This window comes from Rhinoderma darwinii, chromosome 1, assembly GCF_050947455.1.
Source record: "Rhinoderma darwinii isolate aRhiDar2 chromosome 1, aRhiDar2.hap1, whole genome shotgun sequence".
In the NCBI taxonomy this organism is placed as follows: domain Eukaryota; kingdom Metazoa; phylum Chordata; class Amphibia; order Anura; family Rhinodermatidae; genus Rhinoderma; species Rhinoderma darwinii.
The window spans coordinates 279306986-279331338 of NC_134687.1; the positions used below are offsets into that span (position 1 = coordinate 279306986).

General features: G+C 41.9%; 1 protein-coding gene across 1 annotated transcript in view; it reads right to left on the reverse strand.

Annotated features, from left to right (window-relative positions):
* Positions 1 to 12555: 12555 nt before the first annotated feature.
* Positions 12556 to 24353, reverse strand: part of SF3A2 (splicing factor 3a subunit 2) — a 30662-nt gene continuing 18864 nt past the window's right edge. Inside the window, exons 8-9 of the mRNA XM_075864411.1 lie at positions 19585 to 19653; positions 12556 to 13198 (exon numbers count right to left, since the gene is read on the reverse strand). Coding sequence (XP_075720526.1) covers positions 12629 to 13198; positions 19585 to 19653 — 639 coding nt within the window. The 3' untranslated portion in view covers positions 12556 to 12628. The remainder of the gene's footprint in view (positions 13199 to 19584; positions 19654 to 24353) is intronic.

The following is a 24353-nucleotide window of genomic DNA, read 5'->3' on the forward strand; positions in this document are numbered from 1 at the left end:
GGGCAAGTGTCTGTTCTCTGTTATCAGTAGGCACTCATAAGGTGGTGGTTTGTTGCTTTGACCGCACTCTTTTTTTTTTTTTCTTAGGCCGGGGCTACACCTAGACTTTTTGTAGTACTACAGATTGATTTTAACTCTTTCGTGACAGCTGCAGTCCAAGATTGCATGTTACTCAATGTACTCATTGTAGCTCAACAGTTGAAATCAATCAGTAGCGCTACTTTGGATATTACACTGAGCGTGCATGTACAGAATGACGCTGCATTAATAGGAGGAAGTGCGCCTTCACTGAAATCGGATTGGTATACAGATTTTGCATGACCACGTTCATGGAATCTTTTGTTTACTATATTATAAAGTATATTTTAAAGTATCATGGCATAAAGGTGTGAAGAGTTTACTGAGGAAAAAAGATAAATGATAGTTACTCTTTGGGAGAAAGCTTTTCTGATGCGCTCCCAGGACTTCAGTCACCTCCATTTCAGCAGCGAACAATTCCGCCCCTTCCAGCTGTACCTCCTTCAGTAGCTGTTCTCCGTAGTCGTCATTCACCTCGCACTGACTTAGCACACCTTGGAAGTAACAGTGCCTGTATCTGCCACCTCAATACGCCAGGGCGTTTCGTGCTTAAATTTGTCATCTCTGATTGGTAACATCTCCCAGGATGCAAGGGTCACATCATGCTTGGTGACATTTTCCATTCTCCGCAGCATCTGCCCTGCTGCCTGTACAAATCATTCTGACCACAGCTATCCCTTCTTTTTGCAGTACTGGCTCAATCAACACAGTGGCTCCTCTTAATCCCCGGCTCGTACCCACTGTCCAGAGCAGCAACACTTCATGGCCAGCTGCGACTAGTGGTTTTGGAGGAGGGCACTTTTAGGGTATGTGCACACAACGCCAAATACGTCTGAAATTAGGGAGCTGTTTTCAGGAGAAAACAGCTCCCGAATTTCAGACGTTTTTACAAGTGCACGCGTTTTTCGCGGCGTCTTTTACGGACCTAATTGGAGCTGGTTTTCATTGTAGTCAATGAAAAACGGCTCCAATTACGTCCCAAGAAGTGTCCTGCACTTCTTTTTTTTTTTTAACTCGTTTTATTGAAGAATCGTAGTACAAATGCAATCATACAATGTACATAATACACAAAATAAGGCAGAGATGTGTGTGAGACATAACACACCAACATTTCAAATAAAGGAGAAATTCAGACATGTATTCAGACGTTTAACATGTATCCAAAGGCAAAAGAACAAAACAAATCAAGACACGATTTTATGAATTATATACATCCACAACCCAGTAGCTTCAATTGCGTGTCAATGACCGGCGGAGGTCATTATACCTGTGTGGGGTATACTGAGTCACCGCAGAGTCGCACCAGGCTTCCCATATCTTACAGAATTTATCAATGCATCCTATCTGTCTATACATTATCCTCTCATACAGAATGATAGAATTCACAAGTGATTTCCATTTAGCCGCAGTGGGAGGACGTGGGTCCATCCATCTTAAAGCAATAGTTTTCCGTGCCATAAACAATATTTCCCGGAGAAATATTTTCAAATAATGGGGCCAATGTTCATCCTGTAGAATACCAAAGAAACAAACTTGTGGACTAACTGGGACTGGTATATGCAGAATTCCAGTAGCTACCCCAACTACCTCTTCCCAAAAAGAGGAAATAAATGGACCTGCCCAGATCATGTGCCAAAAGTCTGACCTAGGGTACCGCCACCTGTGACATTCTGTGCTCGGGTATCTACCCATTTTGTGTAATCTAACAGGAGTAAGGTAACTTTGATGGACTATGGATATTTGTATCATCCTATTGTTAGCGGCTGGAGACACAAATAGCGGAGAGGATAGGATCTCGTCCCAATCGCCTTCCGTAAGGTCAGGTATCTGTGTAGTCCATTTGTCTTTTACCTGCAGGGGTGTACTGGCTAATTTGGCCGATATGGCAGAAGATATCAAACCTCTGGGGCCTTGGGATCTAAAAATTCACCCTTCAGAGGAAGGGTATTGGGCTTTGAGAGCATGGTGCAGTTGTAGGTATCTGTAAAAGGCAGTCCTAGGTATTGCAAAGTCAGACTGCAGTTGTGTTAACGATTTAAGAATATTATCCTCATACATATCCCCAACAGTGCATACTACGTGCTGAATCCAAAAGGAGGGAGCCAAAGCATTTGACATCTTGGAGATGAGTGGGTTAAAGAGGCTCTGTCTCCACATTATAAGTGCCCTATCTCCTATATAAGGACATCGGTGCTATAATGTAGGTGACAGTAATGCTTTTTATTTAGAAAAACGATCTATTTTAAAGCACTTTATTAGCGACTTTTAGCTTTATGCTAATGAGTTTCTTAATGCCCAAATGGCGTGTTTTTACTTTCGACCAAGTGGGCGTTGTACAGAGTGTATGACGCTGACCAATCAGTGACCAGTCAGCGTCATACACTCCTCTCCATTCATTTACACAGCAGCATAGCGTTCTTACTAGAACGCGATGTTCAGCCACATACACAGACATTAACGTTAATCAAGTGTCCTGATAATGAATATACATGACCTTGAGCCTGGATGTCATGTGTATTCAGAATCCTGACACTTCTGAATCTTTTCTGTGAGATTCCAGCAAGCCACGCGTAATCTCGCGAGATTACGAAGTAAATGAGATTTCGTTTCCCTTTCTGGAAATCTCACAGAAAAGATTCAAAAGTGTCAGGATTCTGAATACACGTGACGTCCAGGCTGGAGGTCATGTATATTTATTATCAGGACACTTGATTAACGTTAATGTCTGTGTATGTGGCTGCACATCGCGTTCTAGTAAGAACGCGATGCTGCTGTGTAAATGAATGGAGAGGATTGCATGATGCTGATTGGTCAGCGTCATACACTCCTCTGTACAACGCCCACTTGGTCGAAAGTAAAAACACGCCCACTTGGGCATTAAGAAACTCATTAGCATAAACCAAAATCACTAATAAAGTGGTAAAAATAGATGTTTTTTTTTAAATAAAAAGCATTAATGTCACCTACATTATAGCGCCGATCTCCTTATATAGAGATAGGGCACTTATAATGTGGTGAGAGAGCCTCTTTAAACCATAACGGCATATCAGTTTGTACATCAGAGTACCTCTAAATGCTTTTCACACCTGAGACGCCACCCTATGAATGGGCAATACGTTTTGAATTGCAGTCAGGGACCCCTCTAATACTGGCCAGAGAGTGGTCATTTGCAGATGAAACGCCAGATGATGTTCCCTATTTGGCAAGGTCATGTTGGCGACCCATACTTTCAAATATCTTAATTGCCCCGCCAAATAATAGAGGTAGAGATCTGGCAAGGCTGCTCCTCCTAATGTTTTGGGACGCTGAAAAGTAGTGAGACTGAGCTTAGATCGATGTATCTGCTTGAAAAATGTTTTAAACACTGGTGTCGCTGCGTGTTCGAGGACATAATGAAATTTTGGAAGAATAACAATTTTAATTAAGTTTATTCTGCCAGTCACTGCTAGGGGAAGAGTGCTCCAGATCCTAAACTTAACCTTTACGTATTCCAGTAGTGGCAATATATTAGTGGCATGATGATCCCCATGATCCCGATTGATAATGATACCTAAGTATTTAAATGAGGAAACCACCCGTAAGCCATGTATGGAGTCTGGCCATCCCACCCCCTGTAAGGGCATAAAAAAAGACTTAGTCCAGTTGATATGGAGTCCAGAGAACCTCCCAAATATCTCCAGAGTAGTAAACGCCAGGGGTAACGTCACAATTGGCTGGGAGATAAAAAGAACCATGTCTGCATATAAGCCAATTCTATCCTCCCTGCCCCCCAAACAAATCCCTTTGTACGCAGGGTGTTGTCGTATACGTATAGCTAATGGTTCAATAGCAAGAGCGAAAAGCAATGGAGAGAGGGGACATCCCTGCCTAGTACCTCTCTGTAAACTGAAATATGGGGATAGTTCACCATTCACAAGAATTTGTGCCCTCGGCGCCTTGTATAGGAGCGAAATCCATCTAAGGAACTGTGGACCAAACCCAAACCTCTCAAGTCTCCAGCAGGTATACCCAATCAATGGAATCAAAGGCTTTTGCGGCGTCCAGAGACGCCATTGCCCAATCAGCCTTTATAGCACACCCTATCTGAGCAAGAATCTGCACCCTCCGGATGTTATCGGAGGTAGACTTCCCTGGCATAAAGCCGGACTGGTCATCATGAATAACTTGGGAAATGACTTTATTAAGTCTGTTTGCCAGAATTTTAGTAAGTAGTTTGTAGTAATTGTTTAATAACGATATCGGACGATAGGAGCCACATTCCATAGGATCTTTATCAGGTTTTAACAGGACAATAATAGTGGCATCATACATGCTATATGGTAACTGCCCCACACCAAGGACATAAGAAAACATGTCCTGCACTTTTTTGACGCGTCCAGAATTTTACGCGCCGTCTTATGACAGCGACACGTAAAATGACAGCTTGTCTGCACAGAACATCGTAAGACCCATTGCAAGCAATGGGCAGATGTTTGCAGACGTATTGGACGTAAAACGCCTCCATTACGTCTGAAAAGAGGTCGTGTGAACATACCCTTACTTTCCTCCCTCACAGATCATTAAGGGAGCACTCTGGTAAAAAATACAAAAAAAAATCATCCAGCACATGGTGTTTATACGTATTCCTTGATTTTTACATTGTTTAGTCTTTGTACTTTCTGTTATTTACTGTTACTACATGTTTTCTACATTGCAGAATCAAGTGTCTTCTATCTCCATGACAATTGATTCAGCTGCATGTTACTTTTCTCTCCTTCCATAGATATCAGTGGGCAGGTGCACACAACTAAGGCCCTCCAAGGCTGGGAAACCTACAACTGGCAGTTAGAAGCAATAAGGTTAGATTCACACAAACGTATTAGACTCACGCGCGTGAAAACCATGTGTGAATCTGGTCCGTGTGTGTAGAGTTTTGCATCAGTGTGCTTTGCGAGTGGAATGCGTTATTCATGCACTCGCAAAGCACATTTTTTATTTTTTTTTCAATCGAATTGATGCGCAAATCACTCACCGCACAGGGATGTGCATGCGTGTGCGGTGCATGGTTTTCACGCACCCATTGACTTCAATGGGCGCGTAGGTGCATGAAAACACACCAATATAGCACATGCAGTGAATGGCCCCATTGAAATCGATGGGTCCGTGTGCTGCGCGTGATTTCCATGCACAGCACACGGACGTTGTTCGTGTGAATAGGCCCTAAGTCATGGAGCCTGACTGAGGTATTTATAGATCTTCTTAACATTATCCAAGCCTCATCATCACTGGTGTCCGAGTAGTATCCTGCAGGGGAGTAGTCATCATTGTAAAATCATAATGGCACCATTTAGGTTAACAAAACTTTGTGGGATTTTAGTTTTTGAATAGCTGACCCTTGAACCCCCACCCCCTCAGATGTTCACCAGCCGAAACTGGAACAGATCAGCAGAAAACTAACCAGTGTGTTCTCTGCAGGATTTCTAGAAGACTGTTTCAGGAACATGCAGAAAATCCTGCGGACTGACAGACTGAGCAAATTTATTGACTTTAGTTTTATCCTTCTTTTCTAGGTTTAGTGTTCTTGAAAACTGTAGATATGGATCCATTTTCCATGACCTCCACCTAACTAACTAACAAATACAGAATCAAATATATGCAGTTGTCAATCACACAGTAGAAGTCCCATGTGCTCCCATTGTAAACATCCCAGAAAATATGGGGGTCGCAAGTACAGAATAGTTTTATTCTGATACACAATTGTCCTACTATTATAGCATGTCATAATACATTTTTCATATATGTCAGTCTTTTGGACAACCTTTTTAATTTTATTTACTGGGTCCTAACGCTAACTGTTTTCTCTAAGACTTTGTATAAAAAAAAGAAAAAAAAGTGGTGGTGTTGAAGGAGTAGGGACTAAGAATCTAACCCTGTGTTGATGAGCGCTCATTTGCTCCTTTCACAAGGAGCTATGATCAGTAATGTATGGGGGATGAGCGATTATTACTACAGAAGGAGATGTGCTGCCGACGATAATATTTTCTGTTGCTTAAACGATACTATCTGCCGATGAAGTAGCGTAATTTTTATACGTTAAAGATGTTAGTGCTTTATTAAAAACGTTTGGATTAATTTGTGTGTTTGTGTGTTACTTTTTTTTATTTTTACACTTTTTCTTCCCTATGGGGGCTGCCATTTTTTTTTCCATTTCTGTATGTGTCGATTAACGACACATACAGACATGGAATACGGCAGCTCCAGTCCCATAGGGACTGCGAATGGGACCCGTTCCATCCACTTTCGTGTACGCCGCTGTGTGGGAACGGCGCATGCGCCGCTCCCACACAGTTCAATTTGAAATGCGCGCCGTCCGGCGCCATTTTCCTGTGGACCAGAAGTCGCGGCCGGACAGTAAGATTACTACTTCCGTTCGCGGCTTCCGGACTTGTGCACATGGAGCAGCGGCAGCAGACGGAGCGGATGGACCGGAGGGAGCGGCGGCGACTGGAGCAGGTAAGTTATTTCTATGTATGTTCGTGTTTCAGTGTGTTTACTACTGTATGTTAACCTTCTACACTGTGTGTTAGCTCAAAAAATGGCGACACACAGTGTAGGAGGTTAGACCGTTCAAACCCCTCGTTTATCCCGGCACTAGCCAGGATAAAGGAGGGGGGGATTCTGAGAGCTCACTAGAGCGAGGGATTTTTACCCAATTTTGCAGCATAAAGCAATGTGGTTGCTTTACCAAATGCAATGCTGCAATTTTGGGAATGGCTCCATCTAGTGACCAGTGCTGGGAAATATTATAAATTGAATCCAATTTATAATATTTCCTGACTCGTGAAAAAAAAAAAAAATTTAGAACAATGTTTAATCACCTATACACTAACTGTTTAATTAAAAAAAACAAAAACATGTTTTGCTGGCAACACATTCCCTTTAACTTGACAGTTGTCCAAAAAACAGTAATTGACACCCTCCACAAGGAGAGTAATCCACAAAAAGACATTGCTAAAGAAGTGGGCTGTTCACAGAGTGCTGTATCCAAGCATATTAATGGAGAGTTGAGAGGAAGGAAAAAGTGTGGTAGAAAAAGGTGCACAAACAACAGGGATAACCGCAGCCTTGAAAGGATTGTCAAGAAAAGGCCATTCAAGAATCTGGGGGAGATTCACAAGGAGTAGACTGCGGCTGGAGTCAGTGCTTCAAGAGCCACCACACACAGACGTATCCAAGACATGGGCGACAACAGTCGCTTTCATTGAGACGTCAGAAGCGTCTTACCTGGGCTAAGGAGAAAAAGGACTGGTCTGTTGCTCAGTGGTCCAAAGTCCTGTTTTCAGATGAAAGTAAATGTTGCATTTCATTTGGAAATCATAGTCCCAATGTCTGGAGGAAGAGTGGAGAGGCTTCAATCCAAGTTGCTTGCGGTCCAGTGTGAAGTTTCCACAGTCAGTTGTACTAAGAGGTAATCAAGTAAATAAAACTAGATATTCATTGCTGTAAAAATCTGTGATACATTCTGAATCCTCTTGGAGCTGAGTGAAACAGTACCAAAAATGGGATGTTCAAAAAAAACAAGACTCTAAAGGAGGTGCTCTAACTGGGTATTTTTCCTCAAGACAATCCCTAAATGCGGAAGATCAGGGGGAAAATATGTCAAGCACAAGAAAGAAGGTGCCCCTATTACCAACCAATCCCTCTGATATGACTAATTTATCAATGGATTCAAAAGAATCATACTCTGGAGAAAGCTCTCTCTCCTCTCAGCCTGCGTCAACACGGTCTAAATGTGACCCCAAAGTGGATAATCAAGGTATAACTGAAGTAAGTTTACAACGCATGCTTGACAAATTACAAGGCTCCATTCAAGCAGATATTAAATGCATGTCAAAAGAAATTAGATCTGACCTGGGACAACTGGCTACCCGTACGGCTGCAATGGAATCGCATACTACGGACTTCGCTGTAACATGCAATGCCTTAATAGAATCAAATTAATGGACTTGGAAGATAGAGCTAGGCGTAACAATATACGCATAAGAGGGATACCAGAATCTGTTCTAGGATCTGGGATCTCCTTTCTATACTCCTGCCTGAGGCTACTGCTATAGATCTGATGATCGATAGAGCCCACAGGATAAGTAAACCTAAATATATTCAGACAATGAGTCCGCGTGATGTGATTATTAGAATTCACTTTTTTCATATCAAAGAAGAAATCTTGAAGTCAATTTGGCTAAAGGAAGAATTACCGGACAAATACAAAGATTTAATTTTCCTTCAAGACCTATCACCTGCTACTCTTGCTAAAAGAAGAGACTTTAAAGAATTTACATATATTTTAACTACAGAGTATATGCGTTACAGATGGGGATATCCGTTCAAGATTTTATTTTCCAAGGATCAAAAATCCTATACATGTCAGTCAGTCACAGAGATAAAAAAAGATTCCTGGAGTGGGGATGGCCCGTTGCCACTACAGCAGACAATCCAACATCATTAAAAACATTAACTAAACTTCCGATAATATGGGAAAAAAATCGAATTAGAAATATATGATCAAGTTACTGTACTCTTACCCAAACTCTAGTTATAGCAAATAGATTAAACATAAGCAGTACATGAGCGTTAATATATGGTCATGTGTAATTTTCTGTTTCAATATGTCTTTATTAAACAGTTGAGACATAATACAAACTATCAATATGAATATATTTATGCCTGTAGCATACAAAGACATGACCGGTTCTGTAAAGATTGGATGTGTTGGAATACAGTGAAGGAAATAAGTATTTGATCCCTTGCTGATTTTGTAAGTTTGCCCACTGTCAAAGTCATGAACAGTCTAGAATTTTTAGGCTAGGTTAATTTTACCAGTGAGAGATAGATTATATAAAAAAAAACAAAACAGAAAATCAAATAAGTATTTGATCCCTTTGGCAAACAAGACTTAATACTCGGTGGCAAACCCGTGTTGGCAAGCACAGCAGTCAGACAGTTTTTGTAGTTGATGATGAGATTTGCACACGTTAGATGGAATTTTGGCCCACTCCTCTTTGCAGATCATCTGTAAATCATTAAGATTTCGAGGCTGTCGCTTGGCAACTCGGATCTTCAGCTCCCTCCATAAGTTTTCGATGGGATTAAGGTCTGGAGACTGGCTAGGCCACTCCATGACCTTAATGTGCTTCTTTTTGAGCCACTCCTTTGTTGCCTTGGCTGTATGTTTCGGGTCATTGTCGTGCTGGAAGATCCAGCCACGAGCCATTTTTAATGTCCTGGTGGAGAGAAGGAGGTTGTCACTCAGGATTTGACGGTACATGGCTCCATCCATTCTCCCATTGATGCGGTGAAGTAGTCCTGTGCCCTTAGCAGAGAAACACCCCCAAAACATGTTTCCACCTCCATGCTTGACAGTGGGGACGATGTTCTTTGGGTCATAGGCAACATTTCTCTTCCTCCAAACACGGCGAGTTGAGTTAATGCCAAAGAGCTCAATTTTAGTCTCATCTGACCACAGCACCTTCTCCCAATCACTCTCAGAATCACTCTCAGAATCACTCTCAGAATCATCCAGATGTTCATTTGCAGACTTCAGACGGGCCTGTACATGTGCCTTCTTGAGCAGGGGGACCTTGCGGGCACTGCAGGATTTTAATCCATTACGGCGTAATGTGTTACCAATGGTTTTCTTGGTGACTGTGGTCCCAGCTGCCTTGAGATCATTAACAAGTTCCCCCCGTGTAGTTTTCGGCTGAGCTCTCACCTTCCTAAGGATCAAGGATACCCCACGAGGTGAGATTTTGCATGGAGCCCCAGATCGATGTCGATTGACAGTCATTTTGTATGTCTTCCATTTTCTTACTGCACCAACAGTTGTCTCCTTCTCACCCAGCGTCTTACTTATGGTTTTGTAGCCCATTCCAGCCTTGTGCAGGTCTATGATCTTGTCCCTGACATCCTTAGAAAGCTCTTTGGTCTTGCCAAAGATGTAGAGGTTAGAGTCAGACTGATTAATTGAGTCTGTGGACAGGAGTCTTTTATACAGGTGACCATTTAAGACAGCTGTCTTTAATGCAAGTTGATTTGGAGCGTGTAACTGGTCTGGAGGCGGCTGAACTCTTAATGGTTGGTAGGGGATCAAATACTTATTTCTCTGTGCACAATGCAAATAAAAATATAATTTTGACTATGTGATTTTCTTTTTTTTTAATATATATATATATATAATCTATCTCTCACTGGTAAAATTAACCTAGCCTAAAAATTCTAGACTGTTCATGACTTTGACAGTGGGCAAACTTACAAAATCAGCAAGGGATCAAATACTTATTTTGTTAGGTTAAAAAAAAAAATTTAAGTACTGTGTTTGTGGTTTTTTTCTTATTTTTTATTTCATGTTTTGCACATACAAGATATGTCATTTTAGGCTACCCACATATTATAGGCATTGTCTTGCAGATGAGAGATGATTTTGCAATTCTTATCCTTGAACGTTAGGGGACTAAACTCCCCTTTCAAAAGGTCTCTGACGTGGAAAGAAGCTATTGAAGCAAAGTGTGACATACTTTGTATTCAGGAGACCCACTTGTTTGCACAAGATAACTTTTGTTTGGCTCAAAGATTTTACGAATTTTTTTCATTCAAATGTCACCACTAAAGTAGCTGGAGTATGTATTTAAGAATACAGTAACATGTAATGTTTCCGATAGTTGCGGTCGATATGTCATTAATTTGTAGTATTAATGGCAAACAGTATACTATCGTTTCAGTCTACGTCCCAAATACAGCCCAATTGAGATTTGCAAAGTCTATATTTAAAAAAAGTCAACCATTTGTCTAAGGGCCAATTAATTTGATGTGGAGACTTTAATGCTCCGGTCTCTAAAAATTTGGACTGTTCCACATCAGCAATTGGAACTAGGGAGGAACTCTGTCGCTTACTTTTGGAAATTGATCTACATTATGTGGCGTTACCATCACGCCACTGAGAGAGACTAGTCCTTTTCTGCGAGACACAGGTCTTACTCACGTATAGACCTGTTTCTAGTTGACCGTAATAGTATTTCTTTATGCCTTCATTGGTATGATTACGTGGGCTGATAATGCCCCTCTTTTCTTATGTTTAGTAGAACATCATTCGCTAGTGGCCCCATTTATGTGGCGTCTGAATTCCTCTCTTCTCATATCTAAAACTAATGTGGAATGGATATCACAACAATTATTAGAATTTTTCTCATTCAATGACAATAAGGAGGTTTCAGAACAGACATTTTGGGCTTCTCAAAGCATATATTAGGGGGATTCTGTTTAAAACTAGCCTCAGTGTCAAAAAAATGGAGAGGAAGAATCATCCTCCCTCATTTGAGATTGCCTCATTAGAGGAGCAAAATAAATTTGCTCCTTCTACTGATATCTCTTCAAAACTAGCTCGTTTGAGTTTTCCCCCACGATCTCATTTACTTTATAAATATGAACAAAATATAAAAAAAATGTAAAGCAAAATACTATACTATAGGAGACGCACTGTTGGCCGAAAGAGTTAAACAGGCAACTATTAGAACTAAAACTGAATACCTAGATGGTTCCAATTCCGAACAAATCAGAGACCCTATGAAAATTGCTGAAGCTTTTGCATCTTACTATAGTAAATTGTACAATCTGCAGGACAACCCTCGTATAATCCAAGCTTCTTCAGAAGAGATTCAGACGTTTTTATTTTTTATCTTTGCATCTTTCTTGTTTTCATTTTAAGGCTGGGTTCACACCTGCATTGGCTGCAGACAAAACCCATTGACTTTAATGGGTTCCGTCGGCTTTCCATGATTGTACCAGACACAATAGCGCATCATGCTGCACCATGTCTCTGGTAAGCTTCGGCAAACTCTGCCAAATCTGCGACGGAGGCCCCTAATGGAGCTTCCGACGCAGATATGAACATAGCCTTTGTCTGCACATGTGCAGAAGAAAAAAAACCAGATCAGTTAGGACCTGTTCACATCACCATTCACTTTCCGACGGAAACCTCCGGTGCAACTCCGGAACGGAAAGCGAACGGTGATGTGAACAGGCACTTAAACGTAATGCATAACTGATTCAAATGGATGGCATGTTAGTTTGTACCGTCATCAATTGACTTCAATGTTACAAAAACCGGCCAGGTTTCTGTAATTTTTTACGGAAACAATAGCGCAGCAGGCTATTGTATTTCTGGTCAAAAAAACAGAAACTGACCACAGCTGATGCAACATGAAAACATTTTTTTTTTAACAAACGTTCACATCCGTTCTTGTGGTCCTTGATGATGATGATCTACTACAACGGAAGGCAGATGTGAACAAAGCCTTAAATGTATATATATATATATATATATATATATATATATATAAAATAAAAAAAATAATGAAACCAGTCCTTGGTCTTTATCAATTAATTAAATGTTATTAAAGGATTTAAAAAAAAAAAAAAAAAAAAAAACACACAACACTTCCTACATAAAAAAAAAAAAAAATTTACTTTTATTTAAAAAAACAAAACAAAAAGCGCCCATATCCATGAGCATACATACTCAATTTGTTGGAGGTGGTGGGGGGATATTTGTTGGTCCTTCACTTGGTAAAGGAGGCCTCATCATTGGGGGCATAGGTCCAGGTGGTAGAACCCCAGGTGCTGGAGGAGGCACACCTGGAGCTGGAGGAGGAGGAACTCCAGGTGCTGGTGGCGGAGGTACCCCTGGTGGAGGAATACCAGGAGGAGGAATTCCTGGTGGTGGAACACCAGGAGGTGGTACTGCAGGATTAGGTGGTGGTGGTACACCAGGAGGTGGAACACCAGGAGGTGGAACACCTGGAGGTGGTAAAGCTGGAGGTGGTAAAGCTGGAGGTGGTACACCAGGTGGGGGAACTCCAGGGGCAGGAGGAAGTTGGGGTGGTGGCACTGGGGGAGCTGGTGCTCCAGGAGGCATGGGAGGTAATTGCATTCCACCTGGAGGTGGCGGAGGCATGTTTTCTGGTAGGGGTGGTCGAGGTGGCATTCCATTCAGCAGAGGTGGTGGGGGCCGTTTAACACCTGGAGGTGCAGGGGTGATGCTGGCTACAGTTGGTGGTTTCTCCATCTTGAAATGAAACTGTAAGAAGAACTAAAAAATACAAAAAGGTGGTAATCAACTGATGTACTGATAGACATATTGACTAAAAACAAAATTAGAGTATAATATCTGTATGAAGACACACACACATACAAAATTAGTGTTTTTTTTTTTTTAATTCTGTTGCACGTTTTAGTCCGGCATCTAGCGCTCCAATCTCTCCTGTCTCCTATGCAGTTGATTATCTGTTGAATCTCCACTAATGCAAGCAATAACAGAAGGTATGTCCCTAATCAGTTACCTGATCGCTACCTAGCGGTGTAAGTAGATTTTACACTTCCAAATGGCTGACAGACTCTCTAAGTTGATCTTGAGCATCCAGCCCTATCTGTTTTGGGGAAGCTTTTCACAACTGCACACGATGGGCAATATACACCCGTGTCTAGATTTTATAACACTAGTGATAAAAGTTAAATATATATACAGCAAGAGAGGAGAGCGCAGTACAAACGCCATGGACGTGGATCTGGTGCCCACATTGTTAATTAGAGCAATTCCCCCGCTCAAAGTTCAATTCTATAGACTTCTCCACGGTTCATTTATTGAACCAATAGTTACACTGTGACATTTAAGCTCATCAAGGTGTAAAAGGCTCTTTAGAAAGGCAACGGATTTCTCAATTGCGGAATATTTTACCCATAGGACAAAAAGTTTTCCGCAGCATAAAAATGGGAACAACGATTTAAGGACCACAAGAATGTTTTCCTTTGGTCTCCCAACATTCTCACAGCCATAATTTTTTTAGTTCACATTCCTTGTTATGCGAGCGGTTTATTTTTTTGGTTGTTTTTCAGTACCATCTTGGGGATACATATAAGACAGCGTTTAGTTTTCATTATCACTGATCACAGAAATGATATTCAATAAATCTCTAACCCCTTAAGGATGCATCTATTTTGGGCCTTGAGGACATCGATATATATATATTCTTTTAATCACTGCGTACCGGGACACATAACTTTAGCAGCCCCCTCTGATTGTTTACATGCAGGCAGCATGTGACCGCTGCAGCCAGAGGGTGACTAATCATGTTCCTGGCATCATGCCAGAAATACAGCACATGACTGCTGAGCCTTTTGATTGGTTTCAGCGGTCACATGCTTTCTGCATGTAAACAGTCACTGCGAGTACTGCTGAAGCTTCAGTGCTGGTTCGCCAAGGATTGGCAAGTTCTGGTGGTTTTGTTTATTTTCTTAAAGAGGCTCTGTCACCAGATTTTGCAGCCCCTATCTGCTATTGCAGCAGATAGGCGCTACAATGTAGATTACAGGAACGTTTTTATTTTTAAAAAACGAGCATTTTTGGCCAAGTTATGACCATTTTTGTATTTATGCAAATGAGGCTTGCAAAAGTCCAAGTGGGCGTGTTTAAAGTAAAAGTCCAAGTGGGCGTGTATTATGTGCGTACATCGGGGCGTTTTTACTACTTTTACTAGCTGGGCGTTCTGAAGAGAAGTGGATGATACTTCTCGTCAGAACGCCCAGCTTCTGGCAGTGCAGACACAGCCGTGTTCTCGAGAGATCACGCTGTGTCGTCACTCACAGGTCCTGCATCGTGTCGGACGAGCGAGGACACATCGGCACCAGAGGCTACAGTTGATTCTGCAGCAGCATCGGCGTTTGCAGGTAAGTCGATGTAGCTACTTACCTGCAAACGCTGATGCTGCTGCAGAATCAACTGTAGCCTCTGGTGCCGATACGATGCAGGACCTGGGGCAGGAAGTGAGTGACGTCACAGCGTGATCTCTCGAGAACACGCTGTGTGTCTGCACTGCCAGAAGCTGGGCGTTCTGAAGAGAAGTGGATGATACTTCTCGTCAGAACGCCCAGCTAGTAAAAGTAGTAAAAACGCCCCGATGTACGCACATAATACACGCCCACTTGGACTTTTGCAAGCCTCATTTGCATAAATACAAAAATGGTCATAACTTGGCCAAAAATGCTCGTTTTTTAAAAATAAAAACGTTACTGTAATCTACATTGCAGCGCCGATCTGCTGCAATAGCAGATAGGGGTTGCAAAATCTGGTGACAGAGCCTCTTTAAAGAGGATCTGTCACTAGTTTAGGAATTCCCCATCTCCTAAATAATCTAGTAGGCGCTGTGACACTGATAATGCTAGTGAAAATTGTGTCCCAAGAAGATTTTAAAAGTTATGAGCTTTTTTTTCTAAATATGTAAATGAGCCTTTATTAGACAAGTGGGAGGTAACAGCAGCGATTCTCCTGTGGTGGCGCTACGTCACAGCCTCGGACGCTGTCCTATCAGCATGAAGCGGCTTCACACAGTATGAGAGACCGTCTAGAGGGAAGGGGGGGGGGGGAGGAAATAACTTGAAATGCTGGGCTGGGCAGAGGAGAACTGTATGACGATTGGACAGAATCATACAGAAAATATCAACCGCCCAGAGTGAAAAGAAAGATGCACACAACTTTGCAAATAAGACTTTTTGGAAAAAACCAAAATACACTGTAGTTATAGCGCCTATTAGATTAGTTAGGCGATAGGGAATTAATAAACTAGTGACAGATCCTCTAAAAGGACATTTGAAGCCATTACAAAAACGTGCACAGAAACCCAAGTAGCAACCATGCAGACCTGAGCAACTGAAGCCTTATACCTGACCACAAAAGGAGGCACCAACAGCCCTTGAAGAATGGGCAGTAACCCGAAGGGGAGGAACTTTACGGCTAGACCAATCTGTTCTGTGATTTCAGAAACCTATCTAACACAATGGTGGCCCTGGATGCTACCTAACCTTTGCGGGGCCCTTCAGGAATAACAAAAGAATTAGAGCACAGAACCGAGTCAGTCGCAGTCAAAGACTGACGGCGCTTACCAAATCAAGACAATGTAAAGGGCGGCTTCCTCGGTTGAGATGGGGAGAGGCAAAAAGAAGGGAGTACAATCTCTTCATTTATATGAAAGGCACAGTCTGAGCACCACCTTATCCTTATGGATAACCAAAAAGGGAGACCTGCAGGACAAGGCAGCAAGTTCCGAAATTTGTCTAAAGGAGGTGACAGCCATCAGAAAAGTCACCTTCCAGAAAAGGAGACGCAGCAAAAAGTCTCTCAAAGGTTTGACAGGACATACCTTTGAGACACTTTTTGCTGCGTCATCTTTTTTTTCCTCTCCCCATCTCAACAGAGCAAGCAGCCCTTTAGATTGTCTTGATTTGGTAAGAGCAGTCAGTCTTTCTGACTGCAACGGATTCGGTTCTGCGCTCTAATTCTTTTGTAATTCCTGAAGGGCCCTGCAAGGGTTAGGTAGAATCCAGGGCCACCATTGTGTTAGATCTGTTCTGTGATTTCGGAAACCTATTGGTTCAGCGGTAATGTTCTTAGTACTGTGAACAGATTAGAGTAGAACCGCTGAAAGCGTTCTGCCTAATACGACTGCGGGCGATGCAGGCAGTAGAGAACTTTTCTGGTCAGTAGTCTGAGAAATAATCTCTTCCAGAGGTTTTCCAAAAAGTCGGCCTTCCTTTTGTTGGTGGCAAACAGGAGTTTTTTTGGAAGCCTGGACGGCTGCCCAAGATCTCAGCCAAAATAGAATTCTGGACGGCAGTCAAATTTTCCAAAGGACAGGCATTAAAGCAGGCGGAGTTGAAGGGAAGCCTCAAACAGGAACTTGGTTGCTTGGATAACTCAAGATGCTATCCCAGCGATATCTTGCTGCAGCCCATCCTCCAAGATATCACGATGCATTGGTTTAAGCCATACTCACCTTGGCAGCTGCAAAGGCTGGGCACAGAGAAGAACCTGCTGCCCTGAACGTAGGCTAAGCCTGGGAATCCAACTTTTTGGCAAGAGGGTCACTGAGTGATGCCGCATCCGAGATTGATAGGTGTAGCCACGGAGGGAGTAACCGACCACTTTGAAATCAAGCCCTCCTGAAAATGACACCTAGAATAATGCCTCTTGAAATAGACAGTAGCTTGTCAGAATGCTTTCATTCTTTTCATAAAATCTTCTAAAACTCAATGAGACCTGAAGCATAGCCCTTGGTGCCATGGGCACTGAAATGGCGACTTGTCTTGAGAAGGGATAACAGGATCATTCTTGACATCAAAGATGACTCCTGCATGGCAGCTGCCGGTCGCGAGTCCTGCTCAGCTTCTTAATCTGAGTTGAATACATAGGTGGAGGTTGACTGATTCTAGGAGTAGGATTCGGATTCTACCCACCCCTGGTATTCTACACCTCTTATGGGATCTACCACGAGAGGTAGACTGTGTGTCATCTATGGGAGAGGAATGAGGGGCAATGAGTTTGGCCGCTATCTGGGAAAACAAACGCTGAAAATACTCAATTGTTGGTGAGCAAAAGGCCTGGTCCATTTTGAGTGTCCTGGGGTGGGGGTGGGGTCCTGGGTTGCATACATTTTGAAAAGAATGGGGTAGACTGGCCTCACGTCAACTTTTTATTGCAACCGCCACAATTATCGTAGGTAGCGAAGGCCGCATGTTGCATACAGGCAAATAATAGTGTCTAAGGGAAGAGAAACCTTGAGGAAGCTGCACTAGTGAGAAAAAAAAGTGATCCCCTCCCTTAAAAGAAAAAAAAAAAAAAAAAAAAAAGACCCTTGCTGCAGAGTAGCACCTGTCAGGGAACGAAGGACTGGATAAGTCTGGTCTTTGTAGCCCCAGGAGTTAAAGGCAGAAAAAAAAGCGCCAGCGCCCAAAGTAAGGTAAGAGATGGTGCAGGTAGAATCACCCCTCTAAAAATCAGAAGCCCACAATTTAAAACAGATATGCCATATCTGGAGCCCTTCCTTTTCAGGGGAACCACCCTCCAGGCAGCCTGTAACAATGGAGGGAGGCCGATTGGCCTCTAGAGGAAGAACGAGACAGGCAAGGGCAGAACGTGCAGCCTAGGTCTCAGAAAAAGCAGAGACTGGCTAACAGACCCATGATGCAGCGTTGCCAGTGGCACACAGCACTACGTGGTGCTGGTCTCGCCACCGCCAGGAAAACGTCCCAAGTTTAGGTGAAAGAATTCTACAAGGGGGGGGGGAAAAAAAAAAAAAAAAAAAAAAAAAGGTGCCATTATGTCCCCAAGGAATGTTTGGCTCAGATAGGGACTTAATTTTTCTAATAAGGATACGGCCCTACATAGATAGGGTCTCTATCCAAAGAGAAGTCTTGTGTTTTTTTTTTTAAGGGTTGGGACAGGGATTTCTTCAGGTGTTCACAGGGTCATCTCTTCAGTTACCTCACACTAAGGCCTCGTTTACACGAGCGTGATATACGTCTGTGCGACGCGCGTGCTTTTCACGCGTGTTGTACGGACCTATGTATGTCTATGGGGGCATGCAGACAGTCCGTGAGTTTTGCGCAGCGTGAGTCCGCTGAAAAAAACCTCACGACATGTCCTATCTTTGGGCGTTTTTCGCGCATCACGCACCCATTGGAGTCAATGGGTGCATGAAAATCACGCATGTCACACGGAAGCACTTCCGTGCGAACAGCTGTCAAACTCTGAATGGAAAGAGAAAAGCACCACGTGCTTTTGTTTACAAAACATCCAAACAGAGTGTCATAATGACGGCGAATGCGCGAAAATCTTGCAGCCGCGCATCATACGCTGACGACACATGGAGATGTTAAGTGCCTTTTGCGCACGCAAAATGCCGCGTTTTTTGTGTGTGCAAAACGCACCCACTCGTGTAAACCCGGCCTAATAGTGGCGTTACTGGCACTCCGCCTTCGGATGCACAAAATTTGGTTAGGTAACCGGTGGTGATGGAAATTCAGTGCAGAAGACTGCCTGGTTTCCCGGGATCCGCATGTTGACTAGGCTGTAAACAGTCTGACAACCCACCTGCAGCTAAGGAGAGAAAGAGAAATACAACTAACCTGTAAAAAAAAAAAAAAAAAAACAACACAGACCTGGATTATCAGATCATGTCTACCTCCTATGGACACTAGGCTAAAAACTGAACAAGCCAGTATCTGAGAATGATATGAACTGCCTGGACGGTGCCAAGACGCTTTCCCACCTAGTGTACGCCTCCTAGTGGCAGGAGCCTATGCCCATGGTGCATTGTTCCCGAATGATATTCATGAGAAATTATACGAACCTATAGAGAATGCCCTAATGCAACATTTTCAGCTTAGACATATTGAAAAGCAGTCACCACTTTTTCCTCTATAAATGAAAAAAGGGTAATTATCAAAGCCCTAAATCTTTTCTACAGCTAATGATGTTTGCAGAAGCCCCAGACCGTAGGCATTCCACTAAACGGGTCATGTTTAGCCAAACGATATAACAGAACATAATTTGCACCAATATAGGAATGATATTGCGACACCGATCTCTCAAACTGAAATTTATGGGGAAAAACTGCTAAATACACACTAGAAAAACCTTGTTACCTGTTTAGTTTCTCTATTCCAATGTGTCCAGAATTTCCCTTCTACTTTGTCAATCTCCCTGCTTGGAACCTAAACAAAGACAAAAATAATTTTGCAAATATAAAAGGGTGTTGAAATGTTACTTTTTACAGCAGGCACTGACACACACACACACACACACACACACACACACACACACACAAGCTCGTGCTGTGACACTGTCTGTAGCGGATTGGACAATGTCACAGCGATAGTAACCCGCCCCCTTGCCCTTTACACGCCCCATTGAAAGTTCACGGAGTTATTTAAATATCTAAATAACAAAGATAGGAAAAAATAATAATGTATAGTGAGACAGGGTTTGTACAGCCCTGCCCATTACATGCTGCACATGTATGGGTAGGTGAAAGGTTCTCTTCAAAATATTACATCTAGTTAAAATACTGTATTTCTCAGACTATTAGATGCACTTTTTGTTTTAAAAACGGTGCTCTAATTATCTGTTGCATCTAATAGCGCGAATGCAGGCAGCTGCTAGTGTATGAAGAGGCAGGAGACTGAGCGCCGTAATTCATAGGTACTTGCAGTTACGTACGCAGCATGCCCTGTGCTGTGTGTAGAGAATATCTGCATTATCTTGCTGAGCAGCCACATCTTACCCATCACCTTTTTTTAACCCCTTAACGACCGGCGTATAGTCTTTTCACGTCGACCGTTCAGGGTAGTTCTTCTGAAGCGCCGCCTTTTCACGTCGCCACTTTAGAAGAACTTTCCCCGCATCGTGCGAGGTGCTGCTGAAGTCCGGGCTGTTAGTAACTGCCTCGGGCTTCAGGGCAACGATCGGAGATCAGTAGCGGTGGTATCCGATCATATTTAACCCCTCAGATGCGGCGCTCAATAGTGAGCGCAGCACCTGAGTGATTTTAGAGGGAGGGGGCTCCCTCTCTTATCCCACTGGCATCCCAGCGTGCATCGCAGGGTGCCGATAGGTTCTATGGCAGCCTGTGGGCCTAACAAAGGCCCCCAGGTCTGCCTTTACTAATTGCCTGTTAGGTCATGCCTCTGGCATGGCCTAACAGGTGCCTGTCAGTTTTACACTTACCGGCAATAATACACTGCAATACAGGAGTATTGCAGTGTATTAGAATAGCGATCAAAGGTTTGTACAGTAAAGTCCCCCAGTGGGACTACAAATAAAGTAAAAAAAAGTTAAATAAAGTTTGAAATAAATAAATAAATGTCCCAAGTAAAAAAAAAACAACACTTTTTCCCCTTACAAAATACTTTATTATGGAAAAAAAAAAAAAAAAAAAAAAAAGTTACTCATATTTGGTATCGCAGCGTCCGTACCGAACCAAACTATAAAACGATTACATTATTTAACCCGCACGGTGAACGCCGTAAAAATAAAAACCAAAAACGCCAGAATTGTTGTTTTCTGTTCATCCTGCCTTCAAAAGAATTTGATCAAAAGTGATCAAACAGTTGCATCTACTCCAAAATGGTACCAATAAAAACTACAAGTCGTCCCGCAAAAAAAAAACCCTCATACAGCTGCATCGTTCAAAAAGTTAAAAATAAAAAAAAATGAAACATTTTTTTTATGGATCTTAAAATATGGCGACACAAAAAAAAAAAAAAAAAAAAAAAAAAGTGTAAAGTAGGAAAACAAAATCCATAGAAATTTGGTATCGCCGTAATCGTAACAACCCGCTAAATAAAGTTATTATGTTATTTATACCACACGGTAAACGGTGTAATATTAAGACAAAAAAAAAAGTTAAATTTCTGTTTTTTTCCCCAGTACCCCACTATAAAAGTTAATCAATAAATTATATGTACCCCAAAATGGTTCTATTATAAAATACAACTTGTCCTGCAAAAATAAGTCCTTATACAGCTATGTCGACGCAAAAAAAAAAGTTATAGATCTTTGAATGCCACGATGGAAAAAAAACTTAAAAAATTGCTCAGTCATTAAGGTTTAAAATACCTTCGATATTAAGGCGCTAAAAATCAGACAGTTCAGTGAGCAAATAAGACATTTGTACACAAAAAAATATAATTAAAAAAAAAAGGTGAGGGGGGGGGGGGGGGGGGGTAACAGCAACTCTCAAGCAGTGTCACCATTAACCCTTGGCTCTACATACCTCTGAGGTCTGGTGAGTTCAGAGAGGGTGGCTGTATATCTATGACTGGCCTTGTATTGGGGCACTGTGTCAGGCATTGGGCACGATTTGTACCATATCGCCTAAATATTACCCATAGGAAGTGTACAGTAATCTTATTACAAGTCTGATAAAATAATATTCTGTATAAAGTAAAGTTCAGGCTACTGGCTGAAGAAGGTGAAGAAAATGTTCAACCGATTTGCGCTTTTCTGAATTGTCAAACATCACAATGCATAGAGGAATTCACTAGGTTTGAGATTTGCTTTTGGCGAATTTATGAGAATAGATTAACAGATTAAACCACTTTTATATGGAACAGCAAGTCAACAAAACAGGTAAATTGATTCGCTCACCCCTAATCTGGACCAGATCTTAGCAAACGACACCACGTTGCCATTCAGATGCCGTATAGAATCAGCGCCTACCTCCCAGAGATAAGAATCTCTTGAGTTTTTGAGCTAATCTGCTGAAAGTGTCCTTTAAAAACGGAGGGAAATCCTCTATTCTGCGTAGGATATGTATAGGGAATAATTCTTAAGGTTTCTTTTACTGTAAATTTTTTACGTTTTTCCGCAGAATTAGTCCACTTTAACCCCTTCAAGACACAGCCTGTTTTGGCCTTCAGGACACAGCCAATTTTTTCAAATCGGACATGTTTCACTTTATGTGGTAATAACGTCGGAATGCTTTTACCTATCCAAGCGATTCTGAGATTGTTTTCTCGTGACACATTGGACTTTATGATACTGGCAAAATTTGCTCGATACATTAAGTATTTAATTGTGAAAAACACCAAAATTTAGCGAAAAATTGCAAAAATTAGCATTTTTCTAAATTTATATGTATCTGCTTGTAAGACAGGCAGTTATACCACACAAAATTGTTGCTAATTAACATCCCCCATATGTCTACTTTAGATTGGCATCGTTTTTTGAACATCCTTTTATTTTTCTATGACATCACAAGGCTTAGAACTTTAGCAGCAATTTCTCACATTTTCAAGAAAATTTCAAAAGGCTATTTTTAAAGGGGCCAGTTCAGTTGTGAAGTGGATTTTAGGGCCTTATATATTAGAAACCCTCAATAAGTCACCCCATTTTAAAAACTTCACCCCTCAAAGTATTCAAAACAGCATTTAGAAAGTTTCTTAACCCTTTAGATGTTTCACAGGAATTAAGGCAAAGTAGATGTGAAATGTTCAAATTTCTTTTTTTTTTGCAGAAATTCATTTTTCATCAATTTTTTTTGTAACACAGAAAGTTTTACCAGAGAAACGCAACTCAATATCTATTGCCCAGATTCTGCCGTTTTTAGAAATACCCCACATGTGGCCCTAGTGCACTTATTGACTGAAGCACCGGCCTCAGAAGCAAAGGAGCACCTAGAGGATTTTGGGGCCTCCTTTTTATTAGAATATATTATAGGCACCATGTCGGGTTTGAAAGGCTCTTGCGGCACCAAAACAGTGGAAATCCCCCAAAAGTAACCCCATTTTGGAAACTATACCCCTTGAGGAAATTATCTAGGGGTATAGTGAGCATTTTGACCCCGCAGGTTTTTTGGAAGTAGGCCGTGAAAATGAAAATCTAAATTCTTTCAAAGAAAATGTAGGTTTAGCTTATTTTTTCTCATTTCCACAAGGACTAAAAGGAGAAAATGCACCACTACTTTTGTAAAGCAATTTCTCCCGAGTAAAACAGTACCCTGCATGTGGTCATAAACGGCTGTTTGGACACACGGCGGAGCTTAGAAGGGAAAGAGCGCCATTTGGCTTTTGGAGCTCAAATTTAGCAGGAATGGTTTGCGGAGACCACGTCGCATTTGCAAAGCCCCTAAGGGACCAAAACAGTGAAAACACCAAAAAAGTGACTCCATTTAGGAAACTACACCCCTTGAAGAATCCATCTAGGGGTGTAGTGAGCATTTTGAACCCACAGGGGCTTCATAGATTTTATTAGAATTGGGCAGTGAAGATAAAAAAAATCCTTTTTTTCCAATAAGACGTAGCTTTAGCTCAACATTTTTCATTTTCTCAACAAATAAAGGAATAAAAGAACCCCAACATTTGTAAAGCAACTTCTCAGGAGTACGGCAATACCCCATTTGTGGTCATAAACTGCTGTTTGGGCATACGGCAAGGATTAGAAGAGAAGGAGCGCCATTTGGCTTTTGGAGCACAGATTTTGCAGGATTGATTTCTTGATACCATGTCACTTTTGCAAAGCTCCTAAGGTACCAGTACAGTGGAAACTCCCCAAAAGTCACTCGATTCACGAAACTACACCCCTTGAGGAATCCATCTAGGGGTGTAGTGAGCATTTTGACCCTACAGGTGTTTCATAGATTTTATTAGAATTGGGCAGTGAAAATAAAAAAAATCCTTTTTCTTCAATAAGACGTAGTTTTAGCTGAAAATGTTTCATATTCTCAACAAATAAATGAAAAAAAGCTCCCCAACACTTGTAAAGCAACTTCTCCTGTGTACGGCAATACCACATATGTGGTCATAAACTGCTGTTTGGGCACAGAGTAGGGCTCCGAAGGGAAGGAGCGCCATTTGGCTTTTGGAGTACAGATTTTGCTGGATTGGTTTCTGGTCGCTATGTCGCATTTGCAAAG